At 38.9% G+C, this 12,203-nt stretch overlaps 1 protein-coding gene across 1 annotated transcript in view; it reads right to left on the bottom strand.

The window, feature by feature from the left end:
- The window catches only part of dph6 (diphthamine biosynthesis 6), a 79,753-nt gene extending 72,580 nt beyond the window's left edge, over positions 1-7,173 (bottom strand). The window contains exons 1-3 of the mRNA XM_084044733.1: positions 7,019-7,173; positions 5,693-5,784; positions 4,250-4,434 (exon numbers count right to left, since the gene is read on the bottom strand). Coding sequence (XP_083900859.1) covers positions 4,250-4,434; positions 5,693-5,784; positions 7,019-7,041 — 300 coding nt within the window. The 5' untranslated portion in view covers positions 7,042-7,173. The remainder of the gene's footprint in view (positions 1-4,249; positions 4,435-5,692; positions 5,785-7,018) is intronic.
- Positions 7,174-12,203: the final 5,030 nt, after the last annotated feature.

Below are 12,203 nucleotides of genomic sequence, written 5' to 3' on the forward strand. Positions count from 1 at the left end.
GTGAAAGTAATCATTGCTATAGGGTGTTTGTTCAGTAACAGGGGTCTCCCTGTCTCTCCAGCTCTTTAGTAAACTAAAGACCTGAAAAAATAATTTTCAGGTTGGGATACCATTATTATCCAATCAGGAGAGAGAACTCAAACAGGATACAGGATGAACAAGTTAAATTGGAAGTGATGACACAAAGAAGTGATCAGATAAAATTGTATCTGGAACACTATACATTTTAAGCTGATGAATGGGTACTCTACTCTCTCCTGATTGGTTTAAATTAGTTCTGTTTACTAAAGAGCTGGAGAGACAGGGAGACCCCTGTTACTGAACAAACACTCTATAACAATCATTACTATCATCAGAATATAGAACTTTAACTTTTTTAACAAAAAACTTTTTGTTTTGACCTCAAAATATCACTTACCCTACCTTTAAACTAGATTTTCAGAGTTAACCCCCCCCCCAAACCCACCAAAACTGTTATTCCTTCCCCTCAAAGAGAGGGTTCAAAGATCATCAGCACCTAGCAGGATGGGATGGGATATGCTATGGCTTGCATGTCGATCAGGTTACCAACTTCAAAGGAGGCACTGCCATACACAGCCAGTGATGAGAGCAGGGGGCTAAGGATAGGGCCACATTGTTATTCTGCCATTATTTCCACAGCTAGAGGACGGAGAGCTCATTTTTTTCCCTATCATAATTGGGGCTTTTTTTTCTATTGACAATGGTTCAGAAGAAAATGATCCTTTCCTTTGAATCCCCTGAATGGCTCCAAACATTCTTCTTCTTCTCCTTCGATCGAGAGACTAAAGTAAGATGGACTGCTGTGGTTTGCCAGTGTCTAAGGATGACCCATAGATGGCACTGTTGGCTCATGCTATCAGAGCCTGTTGTCAAACTTGCAAAGAAGGTGGAGAGAAGAATATTCACTTAAACTCATCAACTCTGACACCGAGGGGGAAAAAATAGAAATGAATCTTTAATCTATGTTCAAGTGTCATTTGCCATATAATCTTGTAACTTCTAATTAATTCAAACTGCTAGAAAGAATATTAAAAAATATCGCACTTCCCAAACAGAACACTTTTTTATGCTAAAACTGTTCTAAATCTGTTCTTTCCAGTGAGGGTGACTTAACAGCTAATTATCAGAAAAGTTGTATCTTTGTCTCTCTTCTCGCCTTTCCTTCACCACAATGAACCAGTCGCTGAGTTAAATGTGAAAAATTGAATAATTGTCTTCAAGAGAAATATGCAATACGCACAACTATACATAGTTGTTGAACTGTGAATTGGTAACACAATAGTTTTTTGATATTTTGACAGAATAGTCAAACTAATTAAAAGATAAAGACAATTAAGAGAGTTGTACCTCCTTTCATGATAGAGAACAAACAGTACTGATGAGCAAGAACAGTGATGAGTATGCACCTCCAAAAGAGTTGCCAGAAACTTGTGATAATAAAGTTGAACTTTATCGAGTATAGCTGCACTAGACTTCACTCAAAGAGAGAGGAAACCAGTTGTTTATGATCCAGGTCTGTTGATGACCATGAGAGGGGTAAACAGAAAAGGGACTGGAGGTCTGCAGGCCCCTGAAGGCCCCGTGGGAGCCTTCTGCCCTGCCCTATGGCCCTACTGACGGGAGAGGTCAGACCAGAGATGCCCTGGAAATGGGAAATTAGCAGCCATTTGCAATCAGAGCAAGCGTTGACCAGCCAAAAGGAGAGAGGGGGGTGCAGTTTGTTACAAAAAGAGGTGAGTGTATGTAGGACCCAGAAATCAGTCTGTGCCTCCGTTTGCGTGTGTACATGAATGAACACACACACACACACATACACATACACACATACTGTACTTTGTGTGGAGCCAGAGATTTATACAGAGGATGACAAAAAGAGAGAGGGAGAGAAAGCGCAAAATGCCCTGAGGCAGGCTTACTGGCCCTTGCCACTCAAGCATCGGTGCGTGCGTGCGTGCGTGCGTGCGTGCGTGCAGGGGCCCCAGAGCAGCCCCCAGCCCTGGATGAACATGTCTCTCAACACAGACCTACAGGGAGAACCCATGGTCTCCCCACTTCCTGTTTAGACCATGTCAAGTCAACCCCCATCTCAACAACAAACCCCTGCCCGCCGTCCCATAACACGGTCTTAAAATGTGATGCTGCCAGCTAACATGAGTGTTTGTGCGGGGGTGGAGAGGGGAAAAGTGTTCCTGTTGGATCAAACCAACACCCGGGCGTCTGTTTGTATTGACAGCAGGGAGGGCTGCTGCTGGTGCTCTTGAAGTGTGTGTCCAGATAGCTTCCTCATGGTTGCAGGCGGTCAGGTAGGCAGTGCCAGGAGGCCATTAACACACATGAAACCCAGTGACTCAAGCCTGTCAGATGGTCTCCCGCTACTACATTGCACCGCTGAGGCCTCATACATAATTTGGCATCAAATGAATATTTTCTCAACGTCCTGGCAAAAGGGGGTATTTGATGAAATATTCATTGGTGATTAATTTTTGCATCTGATCTTCTGTCATCTGAGGTGTAAAAAAGAAAAAAGGAAAAAAGAATGGAACATTTCTGGCCAACCCAGTTGTTGAAGGGCATCTGAACCCAACTTTATACATAAAACTTTGATTTGATGAAAAGTAGACTCAATTACTGCATACCGTTTCAAGAGCAGGATTAAACATATACTATATCCCCCTTTGAAAGTGAAACTAAGATGTCCTCAGTAGTGCAAACTGAACCAGACAGACTAAAAGCAATAACGCAGCCTTGTACTCTCGCATGCGGATAGGTTGTACTTTACAGTACTTGCTAGGTATAGTTAGCGCAAAGCAGGGGCAAATGAAACACGACAAGCGGGTTTGAGATGGTGCTGATGGACTGCTAAGTGAGTCTGAATCCACAGAGAACGGTGTGTAAAGCATCTTAACACAGTGACATGTGTCAGAGAGCCTCAGTCAAGATGACAAGTTTAGTAGTGCTGGGACAGTTGACTCACCAAAAAGCAGTCATGCTTAATTTATACTCTATCGTACCACGGAGTTGCGCGCCAACAACCGTCTATATTAAGCTGTGACACATTGTGAGCTTGTAGATCTGCAGTTTCTTAGCACATGACACCTTCGTACGACGAAGTATACGCCAGGTTTCAGGCATATGTCAGCAGTAGCAAGGAGTCATAAAACTGCGTGTGACCACATGGATTGTACAGTACGACAAGTCTATGTAGTTACATGGTGTTTTAGTCAGGTTTGACCATTTTATGTCCACACCCCACAAAGGTACATTCTCTGTCCTATTTTCATAATCAGCCCAATAATGGCCCTACAATTAAAGTACAAGACCTCTCCCCTGACAAAATAAATTCATAGATCATTAATGGCAATGACATTTAACTAACTAAATCAAATTAATTAATTTCATCAAAAGAGCTATACTTTTTACATTGTTGACTTCCTACAAATGAATTGGAACATACAAAATGGCCTTTTTAAATCTAACGTACAGCAAAGATGAAAAGGGTTTTATGAATACTGTAGCTTTGTGAATAATTTTTGTTGAGTTGTCTGTTGTTGTGATTCCGGGGGGCATTCATACATTTCCAGGAATCATCTTGCACAACATGCAAAACATCAAACATCGCAGATTGACTAAAAGGTTTTAGCTGACCATGGATATACTCTTAGAACCCTTAAGGTAACAGGGGCGGGACGAATAAACGATGCAATAAATCAATAAATTGCCGGAGAGTATTTTCGCATCAAAACAACTCATATATTCGTTCCGAATACAAATCACGTTGCTTCATCAGTGCGTACTATTCATGTTCTGTATGGATGTACTCATATGACACATGTTCTGTATGGATGTACTCATGACACATGTTCTGTATGGATGTACTCATATGACACATGTTCTGTATGGATGTACTCATAACCCATGTTCTGTATGGATGTACTCATATGACACATGTTCTGTATGGATGTGCTCATGACACATGTTCTGTATGGATGTGCTCATGACACATGTTCTGTATGGATGTGCTCATGACACATGTTCTGTATGGATGTACTCATATGACACATGTTCTGTATGGATGTACTCATATGACACATGTTCTGTATGGATGTACTCATATGACACATGTTCTGTATGGATGTACTCATTAGAAACACACACAAGTTTGAATTTCAAACAAAGTACACTTCACTGAGCACCTTCTCAGTCTCACTGGGTAAACAGAAATGCCCACCTTGACCAGGTGGAGCAGCTGGAAGAGGTCCTCCACCTCATCTCCCTCTGTCTGACTGTAGTCCCTGCCAATTTCCAGACTGGTACCCTGGATTGTGCGTCTGTACAGCGGCAGCTCCATGGCTTCAGCATACAGATCTATGGCCTGGTGACCCACTGTCTGGTACATGTAGCTGTCCAACTCATCTATGGCAAGGAACACACAAAATATAGGAGAAAAGCCTCAATTATCCTCTGTTAGTACGACGCTGGTGTGGCTTGGCTAAAAATTCTGTTATTTTATTTAGTATAAATTATCAAAGTCTAATAGCAATTGATTTCTATCGTCTCTCCCAAATGAAGGGACAAGGAAAAAGATGTTGCATTAATATATACTGTATATATACACGGTATATTATAGTGCGTGCGTGCGTGTGTGTGTGTATATACATACATTTTATATATATATATCTATATATATATATATTCTATTGTATATATATATATACACACACATATATATATATACACACTGAATATAAAACGTTAATATAAACACTGTTTGAATTTCCTGATTATTAGTAGATTGTTGAATAATCTACTAATAATCAACTTCTTTTTTTAAATCAAAACACTTAGCAGCAAATTAGGTTGTACTGTACACAATACACTTTAAATGTATCTGCAATGATCGAAGAAGTACTCAGATCTTTGACTAAGTAAATGTAGCAATACCATACACAGTGTAGAAACTTTGTTACAAGTAAAAGTCCTGCATTCAAACGCTTACTTAAGTCAAAGTGGAAAAGTATTAGCATCAAAATATACTTTAAGTAGCAAATGTGACATCCAAACAGTAATTATGCAGAACGCCCATTTCAGAATAATATAGGACGATGTTATTGGACTATTATCATTGATCATTCATCATTAATCACTGTAAAATTACAGCTGGTAAAGGAGAAGCACATGATTTTATGTACCTGTAGAAATATATGATAATTTATCAGTTTGTATATGATTTGTATTAAGAATCAAAATCTGCAATTTAACTAGCAACTAAAGCTGTCAAATAATGTGGTTGAATAAAAAGCACAATATTTCAGTAGAAGTACTGTAATTAAATGAAACACTTAAGTAAAGTACAAGCAGTTTAACGAAATAGTAATTAAGTACAGTACTTGAGTAAATACACCATAGTTAAAAATATGTAACCATACATTATTTGTCCAAACGTCTCATGTTTCATAATTATGGTCGGATTTGCGATTCCACTACATTTCAGCATTCCAAGCATTTCGTACTCCAGAAGGACCTCCGGTCCTGAGGGATTGATATAAACAAGTTGTGCAGTACTTTGTTTAGGCAGAACTTCTTGGGGCCACCAGACAGCAAGGCAGCTGGCTGGCCCACATAGCCTGGCTGGTCCGTGTAGATCATAGCACCCTGTAGATCATCATCTCACCTGTGTTAGCAGGGCGCAGGTTGGCCAGAGCTGTGATCCTGTGGCCGGCAGCAACACACTGCATCATGTTGTAGCAGCTGTCTTTGCCCCCGCTGGAACACAGTTATGAGAAATAGGCAAACATGTTCTGAATCATTTTGATGCGGGATAGATCTTAGCCCTGATATGTGCCTGGCATCACAGCTAGATAGAATGCATGCTCGCATTATCCTATAGGCTAGGGATGTGCTGCATTGTGATGAACTACTGCATTTTCTACTACACTGCTTTCTCAGTGAACTAATTGAATAGACCGGTGGTTCTCAAAGTGGGGTCCGGGCACCTGAGCGGGTTCCAGGGGGTCCCCTGCAAAATTAGCTGATATAGCATTATAAAATCAGTTTAACTGCTTAACAGTATTTTATTGTCGGCTATTCAAAAATAGCCGACATATAAAAGCTCACATATCACGATATGATGCATTGTGAGCTTGTAGATCTGCTATTTTTAACCAATCTTTTATGGGGCCCAGGGTCCCTGGCACAAAAGATTTCAGATGGAGGTCCATGGCCAAATACATTTCAATCAAGGGTGAGAAGGGTCATTGAATCCAGTATAAGAATCCATGTTATGTTAATATTATATTTATTGACTTTTTTTAGGCAACAAAAAAAACAACAACATTACAGCACAAAAAACGATATAGAACAGTTACACATGACAATGACAAAATAAGCCATTAAATGTGACAGATTATTATTTTTGATATAGGCCTAATATTGTACAAAATGACCCCACACTTTCTGAAACATTATGTATGTTATTATTTCCCACATACAAACAAAGATAGTTCCTTGGACCACTATGCTCTCGTCTATTCAAATGTTTAGCTGAATAGCAAAACGTATAATACAGCACAGCTATTTTCAGTTGATTCAAAATTCTCAACGTGCATTAAAAATATGGACGTTTTATCTACCGAGCTGTGACATTATCCATTATGCACATTTACCTGCACAGTTAGATATGTAGGCTATATATGCACACTTCTGTAACTGCTGAATATTGATAAGCTAATGTATCTATCTAAGACAAAATCGTATGTTGTGGTTCTCGACCAGTGTATATTTTTCATTAAATTATATGTCAATTTCTTACATATTACGTTTGGGATGTTGCACTTTTTTTCCTGCCAAGTCCAAACATTTCGCTGCTTTGTACTGTTTGGAAGTGGCAAATAAAACCTTGATTAAATCAGTCCATTTAAATTCCTAACTGAACTGAATGCTACTGCAGCAAAGCACAGTAAACAGCAAAGAGTCAGTAACACTTCAAGAACGCAGTTACCTTATTAGCGCGACAACTTTCATTTTCTTTTTGCTACGGTTAAAGGTTGATGATACGATATGTCCCTTTGTCCCCGATTTAGATACAGTTTGGTCATTTAGTTGTTGCTGTCAGTTCATAACGGTAGACACATCTTTCATAGAAACACCACGGTGTAAACAAATACAACACGTGAAAACTACACTTCCGGGTTTACAAGGACCTCTCTAAAGGGAAAGACGTCCTATATGCCTGATAGAAAATATTTAGCTCTGCGATGCCTGTCTTACCCTATACCTCTATGGTCTTACCAGATCACACAGTACACGACTACAGCAGCGTGATATGGACAGAACGCCCCTCACACACTCTCACTCTGAATCTCTGTTACCATAGAGTTACATGCACGATGCACCCACACATACGAGTCGCCATCTACACGCAATACCGTCTGCGGTAATCACTGTTTCCCAAACACTGGGTCGGGACCCATTTGTGGGTCGTTCGCGGGTACATTTGTTATGGGTCACGAGTAAATATCCATTTTTTTTGTTTTATACTTTTTGTTTTTAATATTATTTAAAAAACATTTTCAAATAATAACTTCTTTTTTAATAATTTCATGACAACAAATTCAATGGTTTTTCAAAAATAATTTCATTTAATAAAAAAAAACAAATCAAAGAAATTCCTTATAAATTAGAAAACAAAGAAGTAGTGAAAGTAGCTGATCTACAAGCTCACAATACGTTGCATCGCGATATGTTGTGAGCTTGTAGGTCTGCTATTTTCACTAGCTTGGGTCCTGAGGGAGACCTAAAAAGTTTCAGACTGATGTATATCCTCCTCTCACTGTCGATAGTCTCTACAACTATTCATAGTGATGTTCATATTTGCTGGTGATAGATGTAGGCCTACATTATAATTGTATGTGTTATGTTTATAACGCAATCAGACCAATTTAATTTTATATTTATATTTTACATTACATTTCTTATTTTAATTTGATCTTAAACGTTATCTTTTTCTTATCTCTCTACTCTTACCCATATGACTACTCAGTCAGACTAAATGTAGAAGGCTAGGACCAGACTCTTAAGTCTAGTATTTTAATTGTCATGTTATATTTTATATTATTTTTATATTTTGTATCTCTCTACTCCTGTAGGACTACCTATCCTGTTTAAAGATACCTACCTACCTACCTATCTACCTGTCTAGAAGAGAGGAGCAATACCTAATGTCCATGTTCTGGTATTCATACACAGGTTGTGCTTTTCCTCAGAGGCAGCCCTATATTGCTCAGAGGAAAGTCTTTGATGCTGCTTTTGCTCTCTGTTGTTGTGCCAGAACAGAATCATTGCACTGCCTTTGTGTGCTTCCCTCACTCTTTGCCCCTAAGCAGGCCAAAGGCAACTGATTTTGTCTCAGTGTACAAAATTGAGACAGACATCTCTTCAACCCCCTTTACTATGTTTCTTTTATTTATCTATTAATTTGAAAAGGTGTAAAAGCCTTAGACCAGAGGATGAGAACTACAGGTATTTATGTTGTGGTGACACTCTGGCTGCGGTGAGACCATATAGGAATCAGTTGTGAAGAAACAGAAAAGGAGACCAATGCACATTATAAGAAACATTCAGTACACTGGATTTTACTAATGGAACTATTGCCATTTATTCTGATTTATCAGTTTGTCATCTTATATTATGACTGGCAATAGGCAAGTAAAAGATTTAGTGGCTGCAGTTAAATATGCAAATCAATCTTTAACTAATTAATTGAAAAAATGTATTTCTCAAGATGACTGGTGTAGTTTTCAAGTGTTTAGCTGGCATTCTCAGCAGAAAAAGGTTCTTGTGTCTCGGAGAGGGCAGGGCACGTCCCACAGGACTGTTTGTCCTTCAGTTTTGTAAACTCATAAATATATCACCCATATTTTCCAATTCTGTTGAGCTTTGCTGCCTCTGGTATAATATCCATTAAAGTCAAGTCCCAAATGCTATGGCCAATTGCCTCACTTATCAGTTTTAGTTTATGTAGTTTATTATCCACACAAATAAAGCAGTGTGTTGTTCTGACTGTATTTGTAACAACATTTTGCTGACGTAAAAGAACATTTTATGTCCTTATTGTGGGTGCGATGCGGATAAAAGGAGTTGATGGATAGCCTAACTGAGACTCAGGCAATGACGTGAATATGAGACGCATAAATATGAAAGCAAGGCGGTGGAAATCGAATGACACCCTTGGCCTTTTCTTAAGGGAGCATGTGCATATGACAGGTGATTTACACAGATACACAAACTAATTTTTGTACCACAAGGACACAAAAACTTTGGGTGTAATGAGAAACTAAGGTCTCAAATCACAGGACGATAAATTGAGTGTCAGGACAGGCCAGCCAAGGTTGCACATCGACTGGCCAGAATACAAACACACCTATCCACTGGTACACAGTAAAATTCTCAGTGTTAAATTAACTCAGAGAGAGTAAAATGGACCTGTAAGGGTCCATTTGGTTGCATTTGTACACTTTCTGAGTTAAATTGTCATGGCGGATTTTACTGCGTTGAACATTCAACATAAAACCCAAACAAATCGTTGCTTGTCACTGCTTTACAGTGCTCAGAGGTGCACCAAAAATTACACAATTTTAATAATTACTAGTACATTCACCATAATACAATAAATTAACACTTTATGGAAATAACTAGCCATTTCAAGAAGTTTTAAGAAGTAAAGTAATTTTCGTACCAAGGATACATTTTGAGAGCATAATTTGCACATCAACATTAATAGTTGTGAAAGTACATCAGGGTACCATTACCCTTCCACAAAATGTATTTGTAGCTCATTGTAATTTAAACCATTTCAATACCGTATCATAGACATGCATCTGACTGTGGGTGAAAAAGAGAATGATAGATATATAAAATGGTAAATGGTGCATTTATATAGCACCTTTATCCAAGGCGTTTTATTCACCCATTCAGACACCAACGGCAGAGGAAACCATGCAAGGCACCAACCTGCTCATTGGGAGGAATTAGGGGGTTCATTGTCTTGCTCAAGAACACTTCAACACTAACTCTAGTGGAGCCCGGGATCAAACTGGAAACCTTCCGGTTTCCAAGTGGCTGCTCTACCTCCTGAGTCACTGCCGCTATTATAATTGAGTTCATTCACCAGAATAAAGTGTAAAATGTGATAGCAATATTTGTAATGCTAATAAATGACACAAAAAGGCCTTAACAGAGCACTAAAATAATCATTTTATTTTAGAGAGTATATTTTTTGTCCATAAAAGAAAGAAAGAAGTACAAGCAGCATACTCTGTAATTGTAATAATGACCATTTCTTCTCATACAAGTTAACATTTTGTATCTGCCGAAGCTCAAACAACATAAAAATTAAGATTCTGACTTAATGCAGACCTCAATGTAATTTCAATTCCCTGCTAAGCCGCAAACATTAAGCAGAAGGCACAGTGCAGAATCAAGCCATCCTATTCCCATTTCCAATGAAGATCTGTGGCTATGGAACTCTCTCTCTCTCTCTCTCTCTGTATCTCTCTCACACTCTCTCTCTCTCTCTCTCTCTCTCTCTCTCACACACACACACACACGCACGCACGCACGCACGCACGCACGCACGCACACGCGTCCTTTTTTAGACCTATTTTACAGCATGTAGTATACTGTAAGCCTATCCAAATACCAGAAATTACCTTGATTTCCCACCATATGTGTTAAGCAGTTCAGAGAACCTGTGCTAAGTATAAATGAAGTTCATTGCAGGCTGATGACAAGCCAAATGTTCAGGCCAAGCGGTGATAAATTTGGGCTGAAGTGAGCAGCGGTTGAAAAAAGCAGCACTGAGTATTCTTAACTCAACTTCACTCTGGTGTTGCCTTCATCAGGGGCTCATTTTCCAAAGAACTATCAACATAATGATACCTCTTTAGGGCCTAACCACATCCAAATCAGTTAGTAAACAACCCAAACGGGGATCTGTACACATTTTTACAGACAATTAACTGTTATCACGAGGGGCCCAAATGGATTAGTAGGCTCATTAATGTCTCAGGCTAATGGGCCCTTGATTGGAAATGTGAGGGGATGTGAAATAAAATCAGGGTTTGATCCAAATTATGTTTGATCACAGCACAATCCTTAACAACAGCCGCAGTTGGCAAGCAATGATTGAGGTTTTTATCCGGAATCCCTGAAAGAAAATCCAGCATTTTACCTTCATTCCATCTGGCATATAAACTGCATAAGCAGAGAGATTGATGAAAATTGTTTTTCTCCATGAGCTCTTGTTCTTCGCTGGTTCTAAAAGCCCTCAGATCATGTCGTTGTTGTTTATTATTTTGTGTTGAACATTCCCTTCTTTGCTTAGAGAAAAGCCTTGGATAATTTCAGGACTATTTCATAGTCGATGGTGCAAATTCAAACGGGCATTCGTCTCTGATACTTTTTCCCCACACACAAATATAATCATATGCAGAACATCCCATCTCACTCCATGTTGATTGTGAGATTTTGCATTACTCAAAACATTAATCAGGATTTGTCATAATAACTTCCATCAAGTATCTATTAAGCCTCTGGGTTTCTGACCATTGCAACACAAACGGAACAGAAACTTTCCAACATGTAAACCAACCAACCATCCCTAAGTACAAATGTGATTTCCTGAATATTTTTCCTTGATTTGAAATTGTCTTGCTCTGCTTCCAGCACCATAGAATTAAATTATGCCTTCAGCCATTTAGATCTATGAAGCCCCAGCCAAAAGGATGTGGCCTATTAAAGTACACCACCATTTCACTAATTATAAAGCAGCCAAGGAAAACTGCACGCAATACACGACCACGCTCACCTGATCCTGCTTCCAGAGCGCTGTTCTGTATGCAAGGACTTTAATGTTTTCCTCTGCACGTAAAATAATGTCTTTGAAAAACTTGCATGTCATAATATAATACAGTAATAACTTATAATATAATATCCTCACAAATATAATACAAATAATAAAATACTTTCATATCTAAATTAGTTACTACACTACCAGTTATACAGTATGTCAAAATTGTATCAGCTAAATGTATTTATTGATTGAATATTGAACATTTAGGTCTATGTCTAAATATAAAGTCACGCACGCACGCACGCACGCACGCACGCACGCACGCACGCACGCA

The sequence above is a fragment of the Gymnoscopelus microlampas genome (assembly GCF_963454915.1).
Source record: "Gymnoscopelus microlampas genome assembly, chromosome: 20".
Classification (NCBI taxonomy): domain Eukaryota; kingdom Metazoa; phylum Chordata; class Actinopteri; order Myctophiformes; family Myctophidae; genus Gymnoscopelus; species Gymnoscopelus microlampas.